The following is a 27,060-nucleotide window of genomic DNA, read 5'->3' on the forward strand; positions in this document are numbered from 1 at the left end:
TACATGTAAGTGTAACTTGGTCCCCATGCTGTACTGCGGAAAAAATAAATAAAATAAAATAAAATAAAAAATAAAATGAAATTTTAAAAAAATTTAAAAAATGCATTTTCCATGGGTTTGATGGGACTTAATTTGATAATTAGATGCCACTTTTTAAAAAGATAAATCTGTGCATCTGTACTAAATATTGATGGCAGTTTTTGTTATTTGGTTTCTCTGCTGCAACCCCGACATTTATAAAAGTGCCATGGCAGTTTTTTCCTTCTCCCCACTGGGCTTCTATCTGGTTTATCCGAGAGAAAGTCATTTGGGGCAGAGAAGGGGGAAGATTGAGACGACTTCCAGCAGAGTGGCAACAACTACAAGTCTGGCCCTATGGTGGAACTTCTTAGAGTTGGGGGAATGTGGAGGAGGGAAGAGGATAGATGTGTGCTCACTTAGAAGAGCAGAGAAAATATCTTTCATCGTTTTTACTCAAGCGATGTCTCCTTGGAGATCAGGTGGGTGTGGAAGAGTCTTATTTATTGTAGACTAAGGCTTACTCGCCAAGTTTGCTTCCTGAACCTTAGAGGGATGAGACTAAGCTGGATGGCCCATGCGTGTTGCAAGATAATCCAAGTTTTTAGGAAAAGCAAGGCTTTGGAGGACAGGACAAATAGCTTGGAAAAGTGTAAAGAATTCCCATCTTACTATTCTACCTCTCTGGCTCAATATTCTAACGTGGAAAGCAGTTTTTTGTTCTCTTGAAAGAAAACGTGGACTTGTGCAAATCCAAAGAAAATTCTTTCTCTAGTGCCTTTCCATTTTCATCTGCCTTCTTTCTATTTGTTTTGGACTCACATCTTTTTTTTCTTTTTTGTCTTTTTAGGCCGTACCCATGGCACATGGAGGTTCCCAGGCTAGTGGTCTAATCAGAGCTGTAGCCACCGGCCTACACCACAGCCACAGCAACGCCGGATCCTTACCCGACTGAGCGAGGCCAGGGATTGAACCCACAGCCTCATGGTTCCTAGTCGGATTCGTTTCCGCTGCACCACGACGGGAACTCCTGGACACACATCCTGATCTGTGTTCTTAGCCTTGAGGATCCACACACAGGCCTTTTCAAACGTATGGGTAGTGCTGAGAGTGTCTGTGCCGGTGAGACTGCCTCTACACAAGTGTGCAAATCAGTGTGACAGTCTCCTTCACAGACAGGTGTAAGGCTCTTTTTTTTGAAAATTCTGGCAAGTGCTTTTTCTCCCAAGGAATCCCCGAGTTAGCTTATCCATCCTTGTACTATATGACAAAAACCAAACATGAAACAACCAGATGGAGTTTCTTTTACAGTGTGGGTCAGCAGCTGGGAAGGATCAAGAAATGGTGTTTCATCATAATTATGTTTAAGATATAAAATTATGAAGGATGTTGGGCGTCTTTTAGCATGTAAGGCAGAATAAGGGTGGTATTTGGATATGTGCATTACAGACGCCTAGGATGTTACGCAGGCATTGATTTCTTTTACAGTAACATTTATGAACTGGGTAGCAGTGGGCTTTTTCCTTTATGATTTTAGTAATACCATCTTCTTTTTAATCTAAACTTGCTAAGGTTTCTCCTTCTGGGTTGGGTGGGTTTGGAAATGACTTTAAATCTCCCTCATCTCTTCCTCCCCGTCTTCCAAACTAGGACTTTGCATAATCAGGTAGCATAAAGGAATGAGCATAGGGGCTGGAATAACCTCTCTGCTGATCTCAGCTTCTCTGTGTATACGTCAGGTGACCTTGGGGAAGTTACCCAGCCTCCTCTAAGCCTCAGTTTCTTCTTGTGAAATGGGGCTGTGGTAACTAATTTTTTAGTATTGCTGTGAGAGTTCAGTAACTTTTTTTTTTTCTTTCTGGACATGCCTGAGGCATGTGGCAGTACTGCAGGCCAGGGATTGAACCCATGCCACAGCAGTGACAATGCCAGATGCTTAACCTGCTGAGCCGTAAGGGAACTTCCTCAATTGCTTTATTTTTTTTTTAATTTATTTATGTTTTTCTTTTTTTGGCTGCCCCACAGCACATGGCATTCCCAGGCCAGGAATCAGATTTGAGTCACAGTTGCGACCTACGCAGGATCCTTAACCCACTGTGCTGGGCCAAGGAATGAACCTGCATCCCAGTGCTGCAGAGAGGCTGTCAGTCCTGTTGCGCCACAGCGGAAACTCCCCCCAATTACTTTAAATAACATCAACTTCCAGATACCTAATCGTTCCTTTCCTACCATGTCCTCAAATGTAAATTCATTTCTCTCATTGGTTTCCTCCTCCTCTCTTTATTTGCTTCCATGATTTCACTTAAAGTAAACCAAATAACCACAGGAATAAATTATTTGGAATTTTTTGTGGCCTTTTTTTACTTTTGCTGAGGGGTAATTCCAAAATTCCTGTTTCGGAATCTTGACACTGCCTTTGGTACACAAAGTGCTTTCTTCTTCTCTGCCCCCCCCTCCTGCCCCCCTTTCCTTTGGTCTCTGCAGAGAAGAAAGATCTCTGTGTTGAGCACATTAAAGTCTTGTAACCCCTTGTCATTTGGCTTATGATCTCCAATGCCAGATCCTGTCTCTTTGGGGCTGCTGCTAGAGCTGAGTCCTTTGGGAGCAGTCTGTGGTTACTCTGCCCTGCCAAATTATCAAAAATGACAGTAGGCTTTGGTTTAAAAGATTAAACTGAATTTTATGCTAAAATGGAATTCAGCCTAGGCAGCTAGCAGGGAAGCCAATGGTGGTCCCACATGCTTCCGAAAGATGAAGTAGATTAGTGTAAGAATAAAACCCTTTATCAATTTAATTAAGCAAATCAGTATATTAAAATACGCAGACTAACTTCAGAATCTAGGTCTTTGCCCTACAATGATCTTCTGCCATTTGAATCTCGTGGTGTAACGTGAAAGCTTTCTCTTTGACCCATGTAGCTTTCATGTCATGACATTTTCCTCTGGGCCTTTGATTCAGATGTGCTCTCTACTCTTCATTTGCTGTTTCACTCGGTAAATTGCATGGGTCCGAATGTGGCAAGCCCCCAGCTGCAGAAGTACCTCTTCAAGAACAGAGGCTGGAGGAGGTCTTTGATGGATGGTTGATTGAGTGAATACACTCTTTCTAAGTAGCCATAGCTCATCTGTCTTCTGAAAGTTCCTTGGGCTTCTAGCAGGCACGTGTCCTATTGTTGTTAAGTAAAACCCAGTATGTGTGTTTGACAAGTTAGCAGTGTGGCAGCTCTGCTCGCTCCGCAGCCTGCCGTCTGGGGGATTGTTTGGTTTGGCAGATGGCCAGCCCTCTGCTACGAGATGCATTTCCTTGACAGGACAAAGTGTGGAGCCGCATTAGCTGCAAAGTTTACGAAGGTTAGCTAAACACACACAATAAATATTAATAAACAACAAAAAAAGCCCACCCACCTTTGACTTTGAATTCTGTTCCTTCATTCCATATTTTGGAATCCTTGTAGTATTTGATTAATAGCCGGCCTTAGGGTAATTGAGCCTTAAGTATCTTTTGCCTTAAGTCAGACTGCTCCCAGGGCTCTCATTGGCTCCTTTAGAGACTCACCGCCTCAGTGGATGCAGCCCTGGAGTGGCTCTTTAGTTCAGGGGGTCTCATTTGCCTTCTCCTTACTTCTGTGTATAAAGGAGGGTGAACGTGCCCCTACTCCATGAGAGCTGTGCTGCCCAGCCACGTGTGTGTCTAAGGGCGTTGGGGGACAAAGGCTGTGAACAGGAAGAGAGGTGCATTGCCCTGAACTTGGACTCCCTGGAAAGCAGTCAGACATTGGTCTGTTGGCCTGGGCAGTTGCCTCTAACATTTACACCCTCAGCGTCGAGGGAGAGAGTCACAGTGACCTGCTGCCCCTGGAAACTGCCTGTTTGGCTGGGTGTCTGGGAATTTACCAGGCCTACCCTGTGGCTCTTTTCCAATTCTGCACCCTGCTCACTTGAAAACATATTTGAGAACCAGTAATCTTAGACTGCTTAGCCAGACCTCTAGAGAACCAAGGAAGAGAAATAACTTTAATACCATGTCCTTAAAATTGTCCTGGAGCCATTTGTGGGGGGGCTGAGATTTCTGGAGGCCCTTGAAAGCCCCCCTCACTGTCTTCCCTTGCTCTCTGGTTCTTACATTCCTCTTTTCAGGCCTTCATTGGGAGGGCATGAATCCTACTGTGTTGGTAGGATACTTGAGTATCATAATGATCTGGAGGAAAAAATCGAATTATTCCTCATAGGTAGTAGTGATTTTAACTCGAAAATTATCTCCAGATCCCCCTAGCAGAGCAATCCATTTAGGTGAACTGTAACTTTTAATTCATTCCTGCAGCAAACACTTATTGAGTACCAGACACTACTCTAGGCACTGGGATGCTTGGCTACACAAAACAGACCAAGGTCTGTCTATGTGGAACACATGTTCTAGTGGGGGAGACAGATAATAAGCATAGTGAACAATAAATTGTGTATTATGTTGAGAGGTGATACGTGCTATGAAAATAAAGGGAATTGTGGGCTGTAATTTTAAATAAGATGGTTTGAGTAGTAATGAGGCTTAAGCAAAGACTTGAAGGAGCTGAGTATTGACTTGGATAAGCTTATTCTAGTTAGGATATGGAGTTAGGGTTGTGACTCTTCTCATGTTCCAGATACCTGGCCTTGACCATCTGGAAATTTCCAGCAGTCTAGGCATGGTTCTCAATTAGTCTCAGTGGTAGAGCAGCTGGTAGTCAGGCTGTGCTTTGCAGACCATGAACCACTCTAATGATATGCTTAATTCCATCTTAGCAACCAGGTACTGTTTTATTAGGAGCAAATGTGGCTTTTTATACACCATGCATTATAAAGTAAGGTTTATGAGCATATGCACAAAATGACAACAGCCCCACCCCTAAAAAGTCACTTTGATTTACTATTTTCCTATTTTACTAAAAACATGATTTACTATTTTCAAGTTATTCTGTTAAGATTTACTCACCTTTGTGCCTGTTTTATCATCTTTTAGCACTTGCTAGTGGACATTGGATATCGGGCACCATGGGTTTAAACAAAATTGTGGAGAAAAAACTTAAAATTGTGAAAACCTGACCTTTTAACGTCGTTTCCCCCAGGTAACAGGGGAAACACAGCCAGTGTGATTTGATTTTCTCAGTAGAACATCTCAGCCCTTTTCAGTGGTGCAGAGCTTAAGAACCTCTCATCTAGAGTATTGTCAGACATGAATTAGAAGTTCTGCAGACTCTGACATTTCCTCCTTGATTTCTCAGTAATCTCAGAGTAGGATTTGTAGTCACTTAACTATATGCATTTTAAGCTAGGAGCCAGAATGTCTATCAAAAGGGATTACCGAGATTCCCAGATATTCTGACTTAACAAGAGAGCTGGTCGGTTGTGGAGAAGAAACCAAAGAAATTCAGCTTAGGAGTTCCCGTCATGGTGCAGTGGTTAACGAATCCGACTAGGAACCATGAGGTTGTGGGTTCAGTCCCTGGCCTTGCTCAGTGGGTTAAGGATCCGACGTTGCCTTGAGCTGTGGTGTAGGTCGCAGATGAGGCTGGGATCCCGTGTTGCTGTGGCTCTGGCGTAGACTGGTGACTACAGCTCTGATTAGACCCCTAGCCTGGGAACCTCCATATGCCATGGGAGCGGCCCTAGAAAAGGCAAAAAGACAAAAAAAAAAAAAAAATTCAACCTGAGGTAGACTTGGGAGACAGAAATTCCATGGTTTGCATTTTAGTATTAGAACATAAATAGCAATATCTAATTGTACTATTTCTCCCTTAGTTCTTGTATATTTTCTTGGTACATTATAGAATCCTGATAAACGTTGAATTCATATTTCCACTTGTTTCTTGTTCTATCAGAGCGAGATCAGCAGAACCCAGCACATAGTATTGCTGCCTAGCAGCCTTAGCTTCAGTCCTCCCCCCTTAATTCTCTCCCTGCTATCCTTTCTGCCTCTTATTTAACAAAAATTTAAATAGCAGGTTGTGGGTCTCACTGAGAATTCACAGTTCTTTCTGACCCCAGAGCACCACTTGCTTTCCTCACTAGTAATGAATTCAAAACATCATAACTTCCAGGAGTTCTCGTCGTAGCTCAGTGGTTAACGAATCTGACTAGGAACCATGAGGTTGCGGGTTCTATCCCGGGCCTCGCTCAGTGGGATAAGGATCTGGTGTTGCCATGAGCTGTGGTGTAGGTCGCAGACTCAGCTTGGATCCCGCGTTGCTGTGGTTCTGGCGTAGGCTGGGGGCTATAGCTCCGATTAGACCCCTAGCTTGGGAACCTCCCTATGTCGTGGGTGCAGCCCCGGAAAAAGACAAAAAGACAAAAAAAAAAAAAAAAAAAAAAAAGGATCATAACTTCCAGTGAACCTTCTCCTAAACAGCTTTTCATTCAGGATACTGTCAAGTCATTATATTCCGTATCTCTGTTTTACTTCTGCTATTGTCCTGCTGGTTTATCTCATAGATAGGGAGATATTTTCAGTGCTTGCAAATATGTGTTGTTCTTGAAAAAGCTTTATGAAATTTGGATCTTGGTAAACTAAAAACAACCACCACCTGGCCTCAATATGCTGTCCAGAGGGTCATATTATGTGTATAAAAGCATGAAACACTGAGATCTAAATCTGCTTCATCTGCTTCAGTGAAATGGACTGAGTTATGTGGGTTCAGCCTTCCATGATGCCAGCCTCCCTCACGTGGCAGCAGAACTGGGAAAGCCTAACTTTGTGGTTTCAAGGCTGTCGGGAAAGGAGAGGGACGGTGTCAGGAAGGGAGCATCTTTTTTTTATTTCTATCGAGTATCAAGCAGGTAATAAGTGATGAAACAGGACTCAACCTCAGGAACACAACCCTGTGCTTTAGAAGAAAATGCCTTACAAGTTACAGGTAATCATCGGGTGGTAGTCAGGTTAATAAAGTGCCAGCAGAACTTTTTTCCACTTTTAGGTGGCCCCTCTAGTTGATTACCATGCCTTTCCTTTTCAGAGTGTTGTCCGCTGCCTGTGGCATCCAAAGCTGAACCAGATCATGGTGGGGACTGGAAATGGATTGGCTAAAGTCTATTATGACCCCAACAAGAGTCAGAGGTATTTCATAAGTATTGCCTGTTTTAGATGGATGACAACAACTGGGGGGATTGCTTTTTTTTCACCCTTGCTTTTATTTATTTCCCTCTTTGATGGGGATCCACCCTTTTAGAAAATGCAGCTGGCACAGAGTAAAGCCTCAAACTCCTAGTATTGTGCTTTAAAGAGGATTTGGCTATCTCCCTTGATCCATACAGAATTCAAAGTGAAAGTTGCCTGGGGATTTGCAGTTCTTTAGCTGAAAGGTTGAGTGCAAGGGGGGAAAAGGGCCGGCCCACTTTGCATACCACCCTGGACAGTGGCATTAGCAGTGATGCATGCAAGGGATTAACAAAGCAGGGAACTAACCACTTACAGGAAATGGAAACGGCTGGTCCATTTGGTTCCCTTTCTGTTTGGGCTTTTATCAGGTACCGGTTTGGATGTTTGGCAGGGTTGTTCTCTGCCAGCAGAGCACAGATACTTTCCCCTTCAACTCCATGTCCATCGCAAGTGGCCAGGTTTAAGTGTGTCAAGAGTCTGAAACCATCACTAGAGGCTCCGTCCATTCCTTAGTTGTTTCTGTTTTCCTTGGGCTCAAAGATGGACATGTTTCACTCTGTTAAGGAACAGTGAGTGATTAGCTCTTTCTTTAGAGTAAGGTTTGGTTGGCTAGTATTAAAATTCACATGCTGAATTTACTGGGGTCCCCCATTCTTTTGTGTGTGTCTTTTTAGGGCCACACCTGAGGCGTATGGAGGTTCCCAGGAGAGGGGTCCAATCGGAGCTACAGCTGCCAGCCTACACCACAGCTCACAGCAAGGCCAGATCCTTAACCCACTGAGTGAGGCCAGGGATCGAACCCGCATCCTCGTGGATACTAGTCAGGTTCATTAACTGCTGAGCCAGGATGGGAACTCCCCCATGTTCTTTTAAGAGGGAGGAAACCCGTTCTCCACGAATGAGTATTTCATTGACTGTAATTTGGTTCTTAATAGGATCGGACAGTCCTGTTTCCTTCAGAATTTTCTGAAGTTGGAATCTTTGCCCTATAAAATAAAGTTATATATTGTCGTCTTCAAGAACAAAGAGGATCTTGTTTGTTTGTTTGTTTGTTTGTGGTAGTAGCTTATTTATTTATTTATTTTCCTAGTTCATCTTTTTTTTTCTTAAATTGTTATTTCCCCAATACAATTTTTTTTTCCTGCAGTACAGCATGGTGACCCAGTTAACACATACATGCACACATTCTAAAAGACATGGAAAATGCTAACGTGATTACCATGAGAGGGAGGAGTCTGTTTTACTCGAGAAAAGGATGCCCCCCTTTGATAGCACCCATTAGAAGGCCCTGTCTTTGGAATCTTTAAGAACTGTGTTTATTTGTATTTGTTTCTCCCAAAAGGGATAATTCATTGTTGCGAAGGAGACGTGAAGTGTTTTAAGGACACTTTTGGTTAATCCCACCCATTCGTGGGCCATGGCCCTTTGGCAACACTGCCAAGCTGACTCAGTTCCAGACACTTGTTCTGTTATATTTGAGAGGTGGACAAATGCCACTTCGGCCGTAGACCACCCAAGTTGCTTTCATCTGAGACAGAAAACTAAAACTTCAACTCTGTGACCTTTAGGGCGAAAATGTTGATTGACAGTTATTAATAATCTCTTTAAGATCCTAATTTTAGGTTCGTTCGTTTCTTTCTTTCTTTCTCTTTCTTTCTTTCTTTCTTTCTTTTTCTTTCTTCCTTTCTTCCTTTCTTCCTCTTTCTTTCTTTCTTTCCTTCCTTCCTTCCTTCCTTCCTTTCTTCCTCTTTCTTCCTTCCTTTCTTTCTTTCTTTCTTTCTTTCTTTCTCTTTCTTTCCTTCCTTCCTCCCTTCCTCCCTTCCTTCCTCCCTTCTTTCTTTCTTTCTTTTTATTTCTATAGATTTTTTTCCACTAGTCTTCTGTTGCCCAGTTGCCTTTCCAACCCTTTCACTCTGTAGTAGCCACTGACTCACAGACTTGCCCTCCCATACATTTCATCTCTTAATCACCGAAGTTCCATCTGCTGCCACTCCAAGGACTTGGTGAGATGGTGTCCACAAAGCGTGTTCCTGAAAGTATTGAATGCTCTTGACATAGACTCTCTGTTTTATAAGACCAAGTAAAGAAAATAATTTGCTTTTAATTCCCTCTTCTACCCCCACCCCCACCCCCCTGCCCCTGGCTTAGGGGAGCAAAATTATGCGTGGTTAAAACCCAGCGGAAGGCGAAACAAGCAGAGACTCTAACCCAGGACTACATCATCACCCGTAAGTTGTTAGATGGTCTCTCCATCATGCATCTGCCTTCTCTTCTAGTGTGCTGTTGGTCTCGTGGCTCTAGAGACGGAAAAAGCCCTCCAGGTTCAGCCTATAGCTTACAAAATACCCCATGTGTGCTCAGCACTGCGAGTACTGTAGTGGCTAACCCCTTCAGCTCCTGTGACTCCGCACAGAGACAGGGTTATTTCATATAACTCTTAACCCAAAAAGGAAAAGCCTAAATTCTGTGACCATGTGATAGACCGATCGAGAGACCTTTAGATATACAAGGGGGTCTGATCAGAAATCTCACCAGGACAGAGTAGCTTCACTTGGGTTTGTCACGCAACCTCGTTAATCTGGCAGATTTTTGTTTTCCAGAGTTGCAGTCCCAGACCTGTCACAGGTAGCAGCCAGGAAGGGGCTCTTGGACACAGTAGCAGTTGTCATTAGCAGATGCCCTTGTGGGATGTTTGTCAGCGGCTCAGTCCAAGGCCCAGGGGGCGCTGCACTGCTGGGTTCTCTCCCTGGTGGTGGGTCTCTCTTAAAAGACCAAGTCCCTTGGAGCTCCTGATCAGTAAAGAGATCCCATGACATTTTTTTGCAAGACTAGAAGTGTTAAAGTCGGTGTCATAACCAGTCTAGGTCATGTAATTACACGCGGCCTACTTAAATTCCTGCAGCCGTTTGAAGTGAAAAGCTATTTTTCCCCCTCCTAAAAATACTGGTGTGTCGTGTTGCCTGACAGAGTGACGGGTGGCTGTGTTTCTCAGTTCCCCTGACTCAAGGTGGGCATATTTTGCTCATGAGTGATGGGGTCCTGGCCCAGGCTGGAAGTTTGGGTGGAGGGTAGGTGGTACTGGAAGGGGTTTTTTAGGGGTTAGACATTTCCGCCCTTCGTGCCATAAATTCCCTTTAAGCCTTTCTTATTCCTTTATCTCTCCCCTGGTTTTCTCTTTTAAAGGGGTTTTAATTTGCATGTAAACACACAAAGCAATTATTCTGGTAAAAATAATTGGTAAAAAAAGAAAAAGATATTTCATTCTGCTCCCAGTAATCTTCTCCCTCTCCCACTGCAATATCAGACTGTTGCCCTTTCAAAGGTGCATACTCCTGGTCTTCTGAAGTTTAACTCTGACACCGAGCAAACAACCAACAGCGGTTTGGACAAATATTACTTTGATTTTTTATTCTTTCGTCAACCATATAGAAGAAGGGCGATCACCAGGCCCGAAGATTCGGGCACCTCCGTGCATTCAAGGCAACCTTTATCCTAGTTTCGGGGGGAGAAGCGTTCCTCCCTTCCGGTTACTCAGGGTTGTCAACTCCTCCTGAGAGGTGGTCACATTTCAGAAACGTGTGAAGTGATTCCAGTGTTTATGAGGCATCTGAGGGAACTTCAGGGCTGACAGGCAAGCTGTTGGCACGATTCACATTTGGGTCCTGTGAGGAAAAATAGGAGGCAGTCCCATTAAGTGTTTCTTTTCAAAATCTCAGAAATTAAGTTTAACTGTTACCCGTGGCTTGGGAGATGGGGAGCCTCACCAGCCTTTCCGTGACAATATTTGACAGTATTTCCTGAGTGCCATTAGTTGCCAGGAGAGGTGAACAATGAGTCTGGTCTCAGACGACACTGCCTAATTGGTTGCAGTAAGACTGTGTTTTATTATTAGATGAAGGCTGTCATTATGGCTTCCATTTCATCTTTCAGTTAGTCATGCTTTAGCTATGTTTTGGGATGGAAGAGTTATTATCATAATGAAATTTTTCAAATGTGACTTCTCGTAGCGCATGCCTTGCCTATGTTCCGCGAGCCCCGCCAACGGAGTACAAGGAAACAGCTGGAGAAGGACAGACTGGATCCCCTGAAGTCTCACAAACCCGAACCTCCCGTAGCAGGCCCAGGTGACTGTGATCTTGCTAGTGACCTGCAGAGGGCGTTGAGGGGGCAGGGTGGGGTGATCGATACGGAATTTGAAAGATCTTTGGGACCTGGAGGCCTGTCTTCAGAGATTTTACTAAATAGGCATTTTCAAACATCTTCTTTTAGCATCAGAACTTTTTGCTTAAAGATCAGATGCAGAAATCCAGTGGATAAAACTGATAAAACTGGAGCTGCTGTGCTGAAACAGAGAGGAAGCCTGGAGCCCAGTCTCCAACTAGAGCCGTTAGGTGACCTCGGTGGAACTCTGGGGCTCCTTGGAACTCAGTGTTAAAAACCACTGCTCTTGGAGTTCCCTTGTGGCACAGCACGTTTAAGATCTGATGTTGTCACTGCGGTAGCTCAGGTCGATGATGTGACATGGATTCGATCCTTGGCCTGGGAACTTCCATATGCTGCAGGTGCAGCCAACCCCTTACCCCCACCCCCTCACCACTGTTCTCAGTATTTTTTTGATTTACAACATTAGGTACTTTGGCCAGAATTTAGGCAGGATTAGATTTCACATAAAGTAGAAAATACCCATCATTTTGTTCTGTGTTGGTAAAATAGAGCTGCCCGTTTCTCGAGAAGATGAATAAAAATCCTTAGAGTTTCTAAGAAAGTAGCTGCCAGAAGAAAGCAAGGCAGCATTGGCGATCATGCAGCACATCCTCTATTAGAATCTCATTTTCTGTTATCACCCACGTGGTTTCCATTGGTCCTGGGCTCACAAGCTTACAGCTTTTGGCTTGTTCATTCATCTGAACCTAAGTTCTGGACCTATATCTGTTTGGTCTGCCCCTCCAGAATGGAAAATATTTCAGATACCAATCTCAATTTTTTTTCTCTGTTTTCTCTGCCACCATCCTAATCAAAAGTTCCTAAATAATATTTTTGCCTGGATTATTGAAAAGCTCCTCTAACTAGACCCCTTATGTCAAGTCACTCTCTTCTCACCATCCTACCATCTTTCTTCTTACATGTGGCTTTTATTCCCAATTCCTCTAGCTCTCCTATTGCTACTGCTCCCAGATCTTCAGAAGCTTTACACGGGCCAGTTGCATTTCTGGAGATTCAGAGTTCTCTACAGTCTGACTCTAACCCATTTTTGAGCTTTACACCTCATTTCTCTCCTCCTCTGATCTTCTGATATCTCTGTTGGTTCATTCCTCCCCCCCAGTGCCCATTGGACTTTCCATTTTTTATGCTTTTCTTCCTTAAATCATTCTGCTCATTGAAAATAACCTTCTCTGTCTTCTGAGTTTTTCCAAATTGGATTTATTTTTTCCTCGAGATGCCCCACCCCATTAGCCTGAAGAGCTCTTTCTTTCCTCTAAGTGCTGCAATAGTTACTGGCCATACAATTTCTTTGGCAATCATTTCCTGCCTTATAAAATTAATTTTTTAGTGATACTTAGCTTTTCATGTGGTGGTTTTTTTTTTTTTTCTTTTTAATCTTCCTAAAAAGTCATATATCTTTTGAGTACTGGGAACGAGGCTAGCGGCTGGGATCAATTCCTGGCCATATGGAAGTTTCCTGTCTACTAGAGCAATTGGAGAAGAGTCAAATAATGTGAATGAGTCTGTTCACCTTATTTGTTTTCTCTCCTGCAAGTTACTTGGAAGATGTCAAGCCCTAGGATGTGTTTGTTTAAAACTAAGATAGCATCGAATAATTATTGATTATAGTTATTAATTGCATTTCCCGTGTTCATGCCTGAGGAAATGTTAAAGCTTGTACATGGCAGACTATTTGTAATTCTCCCTGTGTTGGTGTCATCTTAAACAACAAAGGCATAATAAAAAAAGGTCTCCATTTAAAAATGTCATGGGGGAGTTGAGGTTTGGTGAGGTCCTACTTTGGTTGTGATTATCATAAATGAAAACTGAAAGGATGATACTCAGGTATGTTTGAGCTTTGTATGCTTCAAACCAAAGTCTGTAGAAGCCAGATGCTCAAACCCTTGATTCTGCAGGGAACGACACAAATCAGGTAAACAGGAATCCCTGGCCCTCCTCTGTCATTCATTTAACTGGCCGCTGCGGAAGCCAGCAGTGAGGGGTTCTCAACTTTGTCAGATAAGGCAAGTGTGCACTTGACTTATGCTCACTCTGTGTCTGATTTTGGAACAGGTCGTGGTGGCCGGGTTGGCACCCATGGGGGCACTCTGTCATCATACATTGTCAAGAACATTGCCTTGGATAAGACCGACGACAGCAATCCACGGGAAGCCATTTTGCGGCACGCCAAGGCCGCCGAGGACAACCCATATTGGGTTTCTCCAGCATATTCCAAGTAAGGAAATGGCCTTTGGAGATAGAAAAATTATTATTATTATTCTTTTGTCTTTTTAGGGCTGAACCTGTGGCATATGGAAATTCCTGGGCTAGGGGTCAAGTTGGAGCTGCAGCTGCCGGCCTGTGCGACAACCACAGCAATGCGAGATCTGACCTGCGTCTGCAACCCACGCCACAGCTTGTGGTAACACCTGATCCTTAACCCACTGAGCGAGGCCAGGGATCAAACCCTCATCCTCATGGCTACCAGTTGGGTTCTTAACCCACTGAGCCACAACGGGAATTTTGAAAAATGATTTTGTTTAATGAACTGGGAAGAACATAACAATGTCTGCTTTAAGGTTCTAACTTCTCCATTTCTTATTTTATTTTATTTTTTTTTTTGTGGGGGAGACGTTTTAAAAAAATTTAAGTGTAGTTGGTTTACAATATTGTGTTAATCACTTCTGTTGTACAACAGAGTGATTCAGTTATACATATGCACATATCCATTCCCATAAAACTTATCACAGAATTTTTTTTTTTTTTTTTTTGCTTTGCTACTTTATGAATTTTTTTTTTCCCCACTGTACAGCAAGGGGGTCAGGTTATCCTTACATGTATATATTACAATTACATTTATCACAGAATATTGAGTAGAGTTCCCTGTGCTGTGCAGCAGGTCCCCGTTAGCCATTCATTCCATATACAATAATGTGCAGTGTTGCCATAATAAGCTAGTGCTAGCTCAGCAGTATGCTCTGGAATTCACTGTCAGTTCATAGAGCTCATTCTCATTCTCTTTCCACAGCTGCATAGTGCCCTACTGTGTGGATGTACCATGATTTATTCAACCACTCTCCTGTGTATGGGTGTTTAAGTTGTTCCAAGTATTTTGCAATTACTAACTCATACAAACACAGTGACTCAGTTTGCCCGTGTGTATTTTTGTATTGTTGAAAGTATATTCAGCACTTGTTTCCTACATTTTTTAATGTATTTCTAAAGTTCCTCTTAATTATGAGAAAGTCGAACTCTGATCACTTTTCAAAATGTTTGTATTCTGGAAAAAATCCTTTAAGACCAACTCAGTTTACATATTATACTGATATTGGTCCCCTATCTGCTGATCACTAGAAGCTACTTTGCATAAAAGAAATACACACTCCCTTGGCTTGGGTTCCTTAGACGCAGACCCAGGGATAAAGACGATTTAAGCCAAGCAAAGGCACAACAGCAAAGTTCCAGAAAGTGTCGCTTTGGCTTAGTCCCAGAGGGTAGCCCTGGCGACCCTGGTCAGAAGCACTGGAGTAATTGCACTCCAGTATCTCTTGGTCTTGGTGATGGCTGGAGATGGAACTGGGGAGACATTTCGGGCACTTCCAGCTCTCCAGGGCTTTAGCAACCTGCTGACAGCTCTCTGACAAAGAGAGATGGGTGCTGCTGCTGTCACTGAAAGCACCTCCAGAAAAATGCTAGGATTTGAAGACATCTAAGGGAGGGCACCACATCCTCTGCTACCTGTGTTGTAGCCGAACAGACTTCACTGTGTCACATCAATGGTGGGTGTTCACCATGTGTGTTAATAACCAGACAGTACAGATGGAACATCTCTGAACAATTCCTTGGATCATATTACAACAGCTAAGAGGGTCATATCAAGGCTGGCCAGCTAAACAGCGTGCATGTAGCCTCATTTGTATAGAATCTGTGTATGTATAAACTAATGTATGTCAACACGTCTTTGGCACTCAGATATGCTTATAGACCATGCCTCTGTTGACACTTCTGTTTTTAATGAAGTACTTATTTTCTATTATTATTAGGGATTTTTTTAGTACTTCGAAAAACTTGTTTAGGAGTTCATGTTGTGGCTCAATGGGTTAAGAATCTGGCTAGCATTCATGAGGATGCAGGTTCAATCCCTGGCCTTGTTCAGGTGGTTAAAAGATCTGGTGTTACCATGAGCTGTGGTGTAGGTCTTGGATGCAGTTAGGATTTGGTGTGGCTGTGGCGAAGACCTGCAGCTGCAGCTCTGATTTGACCCCTAGCCTGGGAACCTCCATATGCCATAGGTGTAGCCCTAAAAAAGAAAAAGGAAAAAAAAAAAAAAAGAAGAATAAACAGAGCCTTGGTTTGAAATTTGCCAAGCACAGTAAGTGTCATTTTGATAGTAAACTGCTCCGAATAGATGTGTGTATGTGGTTTTTTGGTCTGTTTTGGGGGGATTTTTTTGGCCTTGCCCAGGGCATGTGGAAGAGCAGTGACCCAGACCCCTGTAGTGACAACACTGAATCCTTAGCCCACTGCACTGCAACGGAACTCTGATGTATGTGTATTTATACACAAAGTAAATCACTGAGGTGTTTCCACAAATACTGAAATAATATGTTTTGCTTAATAATGATTGATATTAGCAATATATAATTCATGGAAAGATGTCAGACTTAACCACTGCAAAAATTGAGATGCTGAGAAGATAGCTTTTAGAACCAGCTTGATAGCAAGCTATTGCTAAAACCCAAGCTGGGAACCTGGCCTTAGAACTTCCAGGTTATTATTCTAAGTTCTAAAAACTAATTATTTTGATAATTTAATTTTCATGTCTGAGATTTTAAGTTATATATGCACACAATTAAAAATAACAGCAATGCCAAAGAGTAGACAGTGGAAATTTGAAAACGTCCCTTTGACTTTAACCCCCAGTTCCTTTGTTCTACTACTAAAGAGATCCCCACTGCTGACAGCTTCTTATATTTCCTCCCAGAGATAGTCCATGTATAAATGAGCAGACATATGTGTAGATACATTTATTGTTTAAAAACAGGTATATAACATATTTTACAAGCTGGGTTTGTTGTTGTTGTTGTTGTTTTGATTGTTGGTTGGTTTTTTGCTTTGTTTATTACTTGGGGAAATTGGACCAGACCCATCCATCCATATCTAGCTCATGCTTTATACTTTCTTGATATTTTCCATTGTATGGATATTTTGCACTTTTCTAAAACAGTACCCTATTGAAGGACATTTGCAGTGTTTTCAGTCTTTTGTTGCTCTAAGTAATACTGAAATTAATATCCTTGGACATACGTATTTGCCATATGCGCAAAATTTCTAGAAGTAGAATTGCCATGTCAAAGGGTGTTCGTATTTTAAATTTGTATATATGGTGCCAGAATTTCCTTCAAAGAGACTTTTTTTTTTTTTTTGTCTTTTGTTGTTGTTGTTGTTGTTGTTGTTATTGTTGCTATTTCTTGGGCCGCTCCCGCGGCATATGGAGGTTCCCAGGCTAGGGGTCGAATCGGAGCTGTAGCCACCGGCCTACGCCAGAGCCACAGCAACGCGGGATCCGAGCCGCATCTGCAACCTACACCACAGCTCACGGCAACGCTGGATCGTTAACCCACTGAGCAAGGGCAGGGATGGAACCCGCAACCTCATGGTTCCTAGTCGGATTCGTTAACCACTGCGCCACGACGGGAACTCCCCCAAAGAGACTTTTTAACCAACTTATTCAGGGCATCAGAGCCTCCTTCCCCTCATCCTTGTTAAGAGAGTATGTTCCTTCTATCTTTGCCAATCTGATAGGTGAAAGCCTGTATTCCATTGTAGTTTACACTTACATTTTAATCTTTTTAGGCATCTTTTCATATTTTAAAAGCAGCTTTTTCCTATGAACGTTTTTTGTTTTGTTTTGTTTTTGCCATGGAGTGCAGAGGCTTGATGTGGGATCTTGGTTCCCAGCCTAGGGTTTGAACCCCTGCTGCAGTAGTGCACATCCAAATCCTAACCACTAGACCAGCAGGGAACTCCCCCTTGTGAACTTTTTATTTACATCTTTTGCCCTTTTGTCTATAGGTTGGTTGATTCTTTTCTTATTAATTTGTAAGAGTTCTTTACATTAAGGAGCTTAACTCTTTATGTCATGTATTGTGAACATTTTTTGCAAGGGGGCAGGGTAGAAAGGAAAGTTTCCTTTATTTCAGAGGCTGGCAACCTGGGGGGAGGGGGGGAGGGAAGCAGACTTGTGGCCAAAGCCTGACTCCTCCATTGCCAGTCAGTCATTTTTATTTTGACTTTGTTTATGGCATTTTTTTCCCCATTTGGGAAAAAAAATTATTTTAATGTGGTCAGTTTGAGAAAACTTTACAGGCATAAAATTATATCCTGTGCAAATAATGATAAATTTACCTCCTTCTTTCTGACTTGTATACCTATTTCTTTATCTTATCTAATTGTATTGACTAGTACTACTAGAATGTTAAATCATAGCAGTGATAGTGCACATCCTTTTCTCACTTTGAACTTTAATAGGATTAGGTTAATTGTCTTTTCTGTAGATAAAAAAAGTCAAATATTGCCAATTTCATTTTGTTCAATTTAATGATATTTCTCCATAAAACATGACAACTTTTGAACCCACATGGAAGATGTTAAAGAAGAATCCATTTCTTTTTATTTTATGTATTCACTGAACAAAGATTTACGAGACACAATGTGTCAGGTCCTATTCCAGGTTGTGGCTTATGGAGCTTATATCCTCATAGACAATGACAGACAGTAAATAAATCCATAAATGTTAGACGGTAGCAAGTGCAATGAAGAAAACTAAAACTAATAAGGGGACATCGAGTATCTGGGAGAGAAAAGGGCACTCTTTTTAGATATGGTGATCAGGATAGCACCTGTGCTAAAGTGACCTTTGACTTGAATGAAATGACAGAATGAGCCGTACAGATATCCAAGGGAAGAGCTTCCCATGGGAAGAAAGCACCATAAAAAGGTCAGAGGCATGTTCATCTGAAATAGATGCTGAGTTTTGTTGAATTCCTTTGTTACATTTCCATGGAAGCGTCTCTATGTATTTCTGCTTTGATCAATTGATGTTAATTTTATTACAAACTTCCTAATAATTGCACCTTTCGTATGACTCTCACAAGGTTATGGTTTACTCTTGTCAGGCCTTAGGCTGCTTTCCTAAAAATTTTCCTTTTCTATATGTACTCTCAAACTGTTTTGAATATCACTTGTAAAAATTTGATAGAATTCGGTTGCAGAACTGTCAAAAAGCTTGATGCTTTTGTGGAAGGGAGGGTGAGTAGTGATTCCATAATTTTTCTTTCTTTTCCATCCCCTTGTGGTGAGTAGACTATTTGGATTTTCTGACTCTTCTTAGTTGGGCTGGGAATTAATATTTTCTTGGGGAAAAAAAATCCATCCAGATTTTCAACTTTCTTTCAATAGAATTAACTGAAGCAGAAATTGTTACTGTTTGCTAATGACATTTTCCTGCACCAGAGTCGATTTAGTTATATTTATAGTGGAGTTATAAGCAACTTTAATAGCAGCTTCGCAAAAATGGGTAGAACAGGTGTTGTCATAGCCTGACCTTACATGTGAGGAGACTGAAATGTAGAGACTTGCAGTTCATAATGATTGCAACTAGAATTAGACTTCATTTCTCTTGAGCCCAAATTTAATGAGCTTTTCACAGGCCAGTGACCTCTCTTAACGTACACCTTTCTGCAGTTGCGTTTTGCTCCCATCTCTTTCCCTCCACTCAGGTTTGTCACCTTACATTTATTGCATAGTGAGTTCATGGTGCTGGCTCTCTGTGGCATGTGATTTGTTAGCCAGAATTGCAGCGCAGTTTCTCCTGTGTTCACCTGCTAGAGTATACTGTTTACTGCCAAGTGGCAAAATGTTTGAAGGGAAGCTACTCTTTAAAAGGATCTTTTCGTAAAGGTCACTGCAATCGAGATTGTGTGTCTGGTTGTTTTTCTTCACTACAATTGACTTGTGTCAGTGATGAAATGAAGATTTACTGTATCTTGCTTTATCACAGAAAAGCAGTTCGATGTTACACAGATCTATCTGCTTGCACATGACATATACTCACCTTTAATCTCCATTGATGAGAACAGAGTCTTTGAATGCTTTACCTTGAATATTTAAATTTCATTCCTGGCACTCACAATGTAATAGCCACGAAGGTTTTAAAACACAGCAGAATCACGGAAGAGTCTTGTTTAGCTGCACATGGGCGGATTCGATTACAGTTGCTTGTCAAAAGATGTTGCTGGAAGGAGGGGAGAGGAGCTGGCTGGGGAGTGGGCAGGATAAAGATCCAGAATGCTATTCGCTTACACATCAACAGGGATAGTTGTGGAAGCCTGAACCCTGGCCAGTAGCCCGACAGCCTGACAGCTTTGTCAGCCATGGTCATTTTTCTTGCCAGATAAGCTGCCATTATTGCTGGTTCGGTCAATTTAATTTTCAGTGTGCAGGTCTTGTCTGATATAGGATACGTGGATATGTGTGTGTATTAAAATATCATTCCCATCTATAAATGATCCATTTAAGTCATGTTGAATTAGTAGGCGATATTTAACAAGGTCACTCTTGGAGTAAAGCTTTATATAGTATTTGTGTCAGGAAGAGGCCTAAACCCACAGAGAAAAATATAACTCTTTTTTCCTGAGTTACACTCATGTGGCCAATATCACTGATCACCAGATTCCCTGTACAGCCCAGTGTTTCTCTGGACTGTCTATGACGGAGTTGGGAAGATTACACATGCAGACTTCTCGACTTCTCCCCAACTCAATTAGACTGAGAGATTGGGCCTGGGAATCTGCACCTTAAGTTCTCCAGGTGAAAATCTGCACACCGAAGTCTGGTTATAATACAAAAGTAATTATTTTAAATAAACCACAACTGACTTGCTCTTGCAAAAATTCAAATGTATAGAGTAGGTAATTTCTATTATAGAGATTCATCCTGCAGACAGGTTATTTACACAGAAAAGGATTTCCCTCAGAATTTTTTATAAACTAGCAAGCTGCTATGTTATATTTAATATGTAAATTATTTTATCAAATATAGTCCACATATGACCTTTGAAAATAGGGAGTGCGGAACACCTGATAGCCAAAGCAAGGTGTATAATGATGCTGTCACTGTACTTACACTGTGTCAGCCTTGTTTAAAAACTTTATTATTCATTTAATCCTGACAACAGTATGAGGAGAGTGGTATTACTGTTCCAATTTTACACATGAGGAAGTTAAGGCTTGTAACTTGACCAAAGCCATACAGGTAGCAGGAGGCAGCATTGGGATTTGAACACAGGTGGCCTGGCTTTAGAGTCAAGCTTCTGCTTTTGCCTATTACAGTGTACTGCTTCTCATCACAGAGCAACCAAAAACTTAATCATGGACTTGGAGAACAGACTCGTGGTTGCCAAGCGGGAGGAGGAGGGAGTGGGAGGGACTGGGAATTTGGGGTTAATAGATGCAGACTGTTGCCTTTGGGATGAATAAGCAATGAGATCCTGCTGTATAGCACTGGGAACTGTATCTAGTCACTTATGATGAAGCCTGATAATGTGAGAAAAAGGAATGTATACATGCATGTGTGACTGGGTCACCTTGCTGTACAGTAGACAAGTGACAGAACACTGTAAACCAGCTATCATGGAAAAAAATTAAAATCATTAAAAAAAAACAAAAACAAAAGCTGAGTGAGAGTAAAGCTGAAAAGATGACTGTGTGAGCCACCATGACCTTGGCAGACCCTAGACTAAGAATTAGGTGTCTTGGGGTTTAGGTCCTACCTCCAAGACTCACTCACCTTCACTGAGGCTGTATCCCTTCTATGAAATTAGAGAGGAGAGCGTGCTGTTCATAGGTATTTTCAAATAGAAATTTCGGCACACCATTGTGTGTTTTCTAAGTGTAAGCTTAAGGGGGGCATTACTATTACCTGGGCTGCTCCAGGCCTGTGTGCCCTGTAAAGATTTGATATTCGAACGCATTTGCCCACTTATTAATGGCATCTGATGGTGATTTTAGAGGGTTCCTTTTTTTCTGATTTGCACAGATTTCATATATGTCCTTTTTGCCACCCTCTCCCAATCTTTGAACTCTCACATAAACGTTAGTATGTCCTATTTAATGAGTCTGAGATATGTTTATCTACTTTCCAAAATAGTATGAGTTTATTTCCTGAAGAAGATAGAACATTCTTTATCTAGAAACATCTTGTTGCCTCTCATCTTCTTACGCATCCCTAATATTTTTTTTTTTAATTATCTTTGATGAGCTCTTCTCCAGAAAGAAGGGACCATTTCAAGTGGAATCTTTTGGTCAAGGCTTTATTAGATCTTCATAATTCTGCAATTGTGGTGACTGGGTCAGAGTTCATCTGGACCGTATTCATTCTAACAGGGTTAACAAGTGTGTCAGATTGTCAAGTCATGGCTCTAACTGACTTTGGCTTTGAGGTTTTCCTTCATAATAAACAATGGGCCCTGAGCCAAAAAAGCTTATGGTTTAGAGTCACATACTGATGACTAAATATGACAAGTGATTTGCCCTCAGATTCATTTTCTTACCCTGGAGCTCGCTTTCTGCTTTTTGAATGAATCATATCTGGAGAATATCCATAACTAAAAATAATTTGACTGCGGACTTCCCTTTGCAGCTAAAGTGCTCAGGCCAGGGCACTGGAGGAGGAATATAGAAAGCCTAGGTTAGAGCTTAGTCAGAAGGGAAAGCCAGCCTTGCTAAATTACGCTTTGCATCTCTTACACAAACACTGCACCCTAAACATGCTCTCTCAGAAGATTGCGAGGGGAATTTTTATTCATTACTGATTATTCTGCACAAATTCCTCTGGATGCCAATACCAAAGGTGGGACTTGGTTTCTCTTGGGCTTCTGTCATTTTTCGGTACACACGGTTGCTGGAAAAGATTCACTTTGAACAAATAACTTTGGGAATTGAATTCACTGTAAAAACATGTTCCAAGGGGAAAATTAATCAGCGCAGCTATAATTTATAGATTCGAGAAAGACCTTTGCTTCAGCTTTTATGTTTACTGCATGAAATATTAACTATTAGCAAATGCAGAGTTTGCTGAAGCTAAAATGAAAGAAAGCAAAACCCTTCAGCCCTCCTCTGATTCATTTATTTGGTGGTCGGCAGTAATAACTCTGTTGCTCTCTAATCTGCTCCCCTTTTCTTGGTAATTCTCGTAAACAAGATGACATGTGTAGTCAAGTGAAAAATGTTTACTATTGGCCAGATGAGTTAATCAAACTGGAAAATGCAAGTTTCACACCAGCCTTATGTAAGTTTAAGTTTTCAGTTAACACTTGAGAGAAATGGGTCAATGTGGTCAGTAAACCAGTAAAATAAATAGTCTGGATAAAGCTGATTTCAGTAAAGTGGGTGCATTCCTGGGTCGCCGGCTTACGCTAAAAGGAATGTGTCCCTGACGTCCTTTTTCTTCAGCTCAGTCCCTTTATAGGCTTGATCTGAGGTCAGTCTGCCATGAGGCTGTAAGTTTGAGTTAACAACTTCCTGCCTCTTGAAAAAGGAGGCAATAGAATTCTGGAGAAACTGATGAAATAGAAGACAGGGAATGAGTGGCTCACGGAAATGCTTTCTTGGGGCAACAGAATATATTTCTTGCGCATTATTTATATGGGTATCGCCTGAGTTGCTGCTATGTCTTCTGTGCCCATTTGGCTTAGTTTCTTCTACTTTTCCTCATCGAAGCACTGAAAAGAGTTGATGTTAAGATGAGTGTGTAAATTCCACTTCTTCCAGCAGAATCCATTTTATGTGGCCAGTGACAAGGTTAGTAGAGACTTAGAAGGTTTTTGTTGTTGTTTATTTGTTGGCTTCCTGTTGGTTTTAAAAGTAGGAATTTCTGGGCCAGCTTTTAAGTGTTTTCACACTGTTTTATCTTTGCTGCATGTGTCATTTTGCTGTTGCTTGACACTGTGAATTTACTTTTATAGTCGTTTGCTATGCCAGGGGCAAATTAGGCCACACTCCCGGGGAAGAAATCTCCTGGTTCTGTTTCTAACTCTCCTGGAAGTTGTCTGTAATCATCTCTGTTCTTCATCATCTTGAAAAGTGGTGACTGAAGAAATCCGTTTTAAATGCCCTAAATAGAATATTTTTGGTCTTCTTCATGTAAGGGTTTCCAAAAAATTTCAACAGAAAACCTCCTGGAAGTTGGGAGTTCCCATTGTGGCGCAGTGGTTAACGAATCCGACTAGGAACCATGAGGTTGTGGGTTCGATCCCTGGCCTTGCTGAGTGGGTTAACGACCCGGCGTTGCTGTGAGCTGTGGTGTAGGTTGCAGACGCGGCTCAGATCCCACGTTGCTGTGGCTCTGGCGTAGGCTGGTGGCTACAGCTCCAATTGCACCCCTAGCCTGGGAAGCTCCGTATGCCGAGGGAGCGGCCCTAGAAAAAGGCAAAAAGACAAAAAAAAAAAAAAAAAAAAAAAAAAAAAAAAAAAAAAAAAACTGCTGGAAGTAAATTTAAAGATCAAAATTGCTGATCTTTAAAGCTGTAATTCTCTCACTTTGCTTCTATAAAACACTGGCATTCCCTAGATGAGACAGAGATATTCACTGTGCTGAAGTCAAATCACGTTTTTGTTGTTTTTTTTTTTTTTTAATCTCTTGTCTTTTTAGGGTCACACCCACGGCATATGGAGGTTCCCAGACTAGGGTCCGAATCAGAGCTGTAGCCACTGGCCTATGCCACAGCCGCAGCAACGTTGGATCCTTAACCCACTGAGCAAGACCAGGGATCGAACCCGTGTCCTCACAGATACTAGTCACATTCATTAACTACTGAGCCACGACAGAATTCCCTCAAATATTATTTTTTGAAGAACTTTGTCCTTATTCAGCAAACAACATACAGCTCTTACGGGAGGTGCTGAACGGTGCTGTAAGAATGTTGGTCTGGGGGCAAGAAGGATTGGAATGAGAGAGACTTCCCTCTGTGGGCCGCATCTCCCTTCACTTCCCCAGGCCTAACTCCTGAGAATTACAGACTGCTCCTTAAAGGGTAGCCCCGAGACTGTGCAACCTCAGGCTTCATTCCTTCACCAAGCCTTCAGTAGAATCATACAAGGCCAGCTCCTCTAGATGTGAGAAATATTTTCCTGCAGTTGGAAGAAGCTCATCATGCATAAAAGTTTATGTTAAGAAGACAAATTCTTACTCCACAGTCTGGTTTCAGGGCCCTGCTTGACTCCTTTCTTTCCCAAACTAGGGGAGGGGTGGAGCAGCCAGCAGAGGCTACGCACAGTGTGGTCCACCAGCCAGCGCTGACAAGATAAGCTTAGCAAACTTTATAGTAGTTTGATATATTTATTGACTCTAATAAAAAATTTGGATCTGTATTTTAGTCTTTTAATTTTTCTAGAAATATTTATCTGCAAGTGGTTGGAAATTAGCAAACAAAGACTGGCCTTGCACCACAGATGGTTTGAGAAGCCCTGCTCTAGGCATGGCCCCTGGTTGGAAGCTGAGGCCCTTTCCAAGGTGCCTCCCTTTTATCCCAGGAAGGGGGCTTGTTCTTTCTTACTCCCATGTCCAAGAGCCTTCTTTTCTTTTTCAATTTTTGTAAAATACACATCACATAAAATTTACCCTCTGAACCATTATTAGGTCTACATCTTGGTGTTAAGTACGTTCACAGTGTTGTGAAACCAATCTCTAGAAGTCTTTTCATCTTGCAGAACTAAAATTCTATACCCACTAAACAGCAACTATTTATTTATTTCTTTTTATGGCCACACTTGTGGCATATGGAAGTTCCCAGGCTAGGAATCGAACCAGAGCTACAGCTGCCAGCCTGTGCCACAGCATTGCCAGATCTGAGCCACATCTGTGACCTACACCATAGCTCCTGGCAATGCCAGCTCCTTAACCCACTGAATGAGGCCAGAGGTCAAACCCAAATCCTCATGGATACTGGTCTGGTTCGTTTCCACTGAGCCATAACGAGAACTCCAACAGCAACTCCTTACTTCAGACTGTTGATTCTGTGTGTCCTTTGATCCATAGCTGTAGATTTTGATGTAGTCCGTTTTGCCTACTTTTGTTGTTGCCTGTGATTTTGGTGTCATATAAAAAAAAAAAAATCATTGCCCAATCCTATGTTATAACACTTTCCCCTAAATTTGCTTCTAGGAGTTTTATAGTTTTTGCTCTTGGGTTTAGGTCCATGATCTCTGCTGAGTTAACTTTTGTTTGTGGCATAAGGTAAGGGTCCTGTTTCATTGCATGTGGACATAGAGTATTCCCAACAGAATTTGTTAAAAGGAGCCTAGTCCTTATGCTTAGTTATTCCCTACTTGGCAAAATGAAAGAAAACGTAGTAAACAAGTGGGAAACTTTGGACACTAGTTTATGCCTTCGTTTTGGCCATCTGGGGAAGGAGAGCATGGCGGTTGAATGCACGCTAAGCAGAACATGAAACTAAGTGGTATAATTTGATGTTGAATACACTTAACATGGCTGTTGGCTATCAACATTTTTATTATTTCAAAAGTGGAATTTAAAATAAATTCATGGATTTTCACAAAGAAAACCATTCAACCTTCCAAACAAATTGACATCCTTTAAAATACCTGGAGAGGAAAAGGAAATTGTTAGGTCTGGTTATAAAAAGTAAGAGCCTATGTGACTGGGATGTAAAAATTTACTCATTGAATTTTGCTGGGGGGAAAAAAGATATCTCCTTTGACAAACTAATCTTTATTTTTTTCTTTTGCTTTTGCTTTGGCTGCTAGGAAATTTAGTGCTAAGTTTTATGCTTAGTTATATACCTTTTCATTGCAAATCCTTGGCTTTCTGCTCATTTATTTTTCTTTATAGGTCCATTTTATTGAGATACAGTTTATATACAATGAAATACAAAACACACCCATTTCACGTCTTGACAAATGTATATACCTATGTAATCATCACTTCAGTCAAGCTTATAGACTGTTTCCATGCCCCCAGAATGGTCCCCCAAGCCTCCCTGCCATCATTACTCTCTTCTGCCCTTCGTTAAAGAGTTCCATTGATTCTGTGCCTTTCAGTGTTAGCCACCAACCTACTAAAAATACTTTTGGAAGTAGGTGGATTATAAAAAAAAAAAAAGTAACTACATAAATGAAATAGCTTTTTCAAGCTCTAGAATTTTTTCCTGTGAACCTGTTTCTTTTTTTATATCCAAAAAAAAGCACCTCTACAACTTCTGAATAATTCTTATTGCAAGTAACATTGATGAGCGGGTGTCTTATGAAGCATTGCCAGGTATCTTTAGAGGACCATGTTCTTTTAATTCCCTTAGAAATTAAATAGCTAATTCTAAGGATTTAAAAAAAAAAAAAACTTTCCGGGACATTTTATTGCAAAATATAGATAGAAGCACATTTTCTCAGAATAAAGTCATTTAACTTAAACATATTTTAACTCACAGTATTGTCTTCATTTTTTTTTTTTTTTGCATTTTTTGGAATGTATTGCTGCAAACATCTTCAATACAAACAGCACCATGGATGATGCTGAATGGTAGAAACCAGGCACAAAATAGTGCACACTCTAGGCGTGACACGGTGATGGGACCAACACAGGGGTGGCTCATCTATGCCAGCCGAGATCAGGATATGGTTACCTGTACCCGGGGTA

The 27,060-nt window shown here is 41.6% G+C and overlaps 1 protein-coding gene across 2 annotated transcripts in view; it reads left to right on the forward strand.

Annotated features, from left to right (window-relative positions):
* The window catches only part of WDR70 (WD repeat domain 70), a 290,519-nt gene that overhangs the window by 260,426 nt on the left and 3,033 nt on the right, over positions 1-27,060 (forward strand). For both annotated transcript variants that reach the window (XM_021076961.2, XM_021076962.2), the window contains exons 14-17: positions 7,004-7,104; positions 9,295-9,374; positions 11,154-11,270; positions 13,423-13,585. In XM_021076961.2, coding sequence (XP_020932620.2) covers positions 7,004-7,104; positions 9,295-9,374; positions 11,154-11,270; positions 13,423-13,585 — 461 coding nt within the window. The remainder of the gene's footprint in view (positions 1-7,003; positions 7,105-9,294; positions 9,375-11,153; positions 11,271-13,422; positions 13,586-27,060) is intronic.

This window comes from Sus scrofa, chromosome 16, assembly GCF_054392235.1.
Source record: "Sus scrofa isolate SSC_HxYL_T2T_F1_AM1 chromosome 16, Sscrofa_HxYL_maternal_Yorkshire_Landrace_v2.0, whole genome shotgun sequence".
NCBI classification, from domain to species: Eukaryota; Metazoa; Chordata; class Mammalia; order Artiodactyla; family Suidae; genus Sus; species Sus scrofa.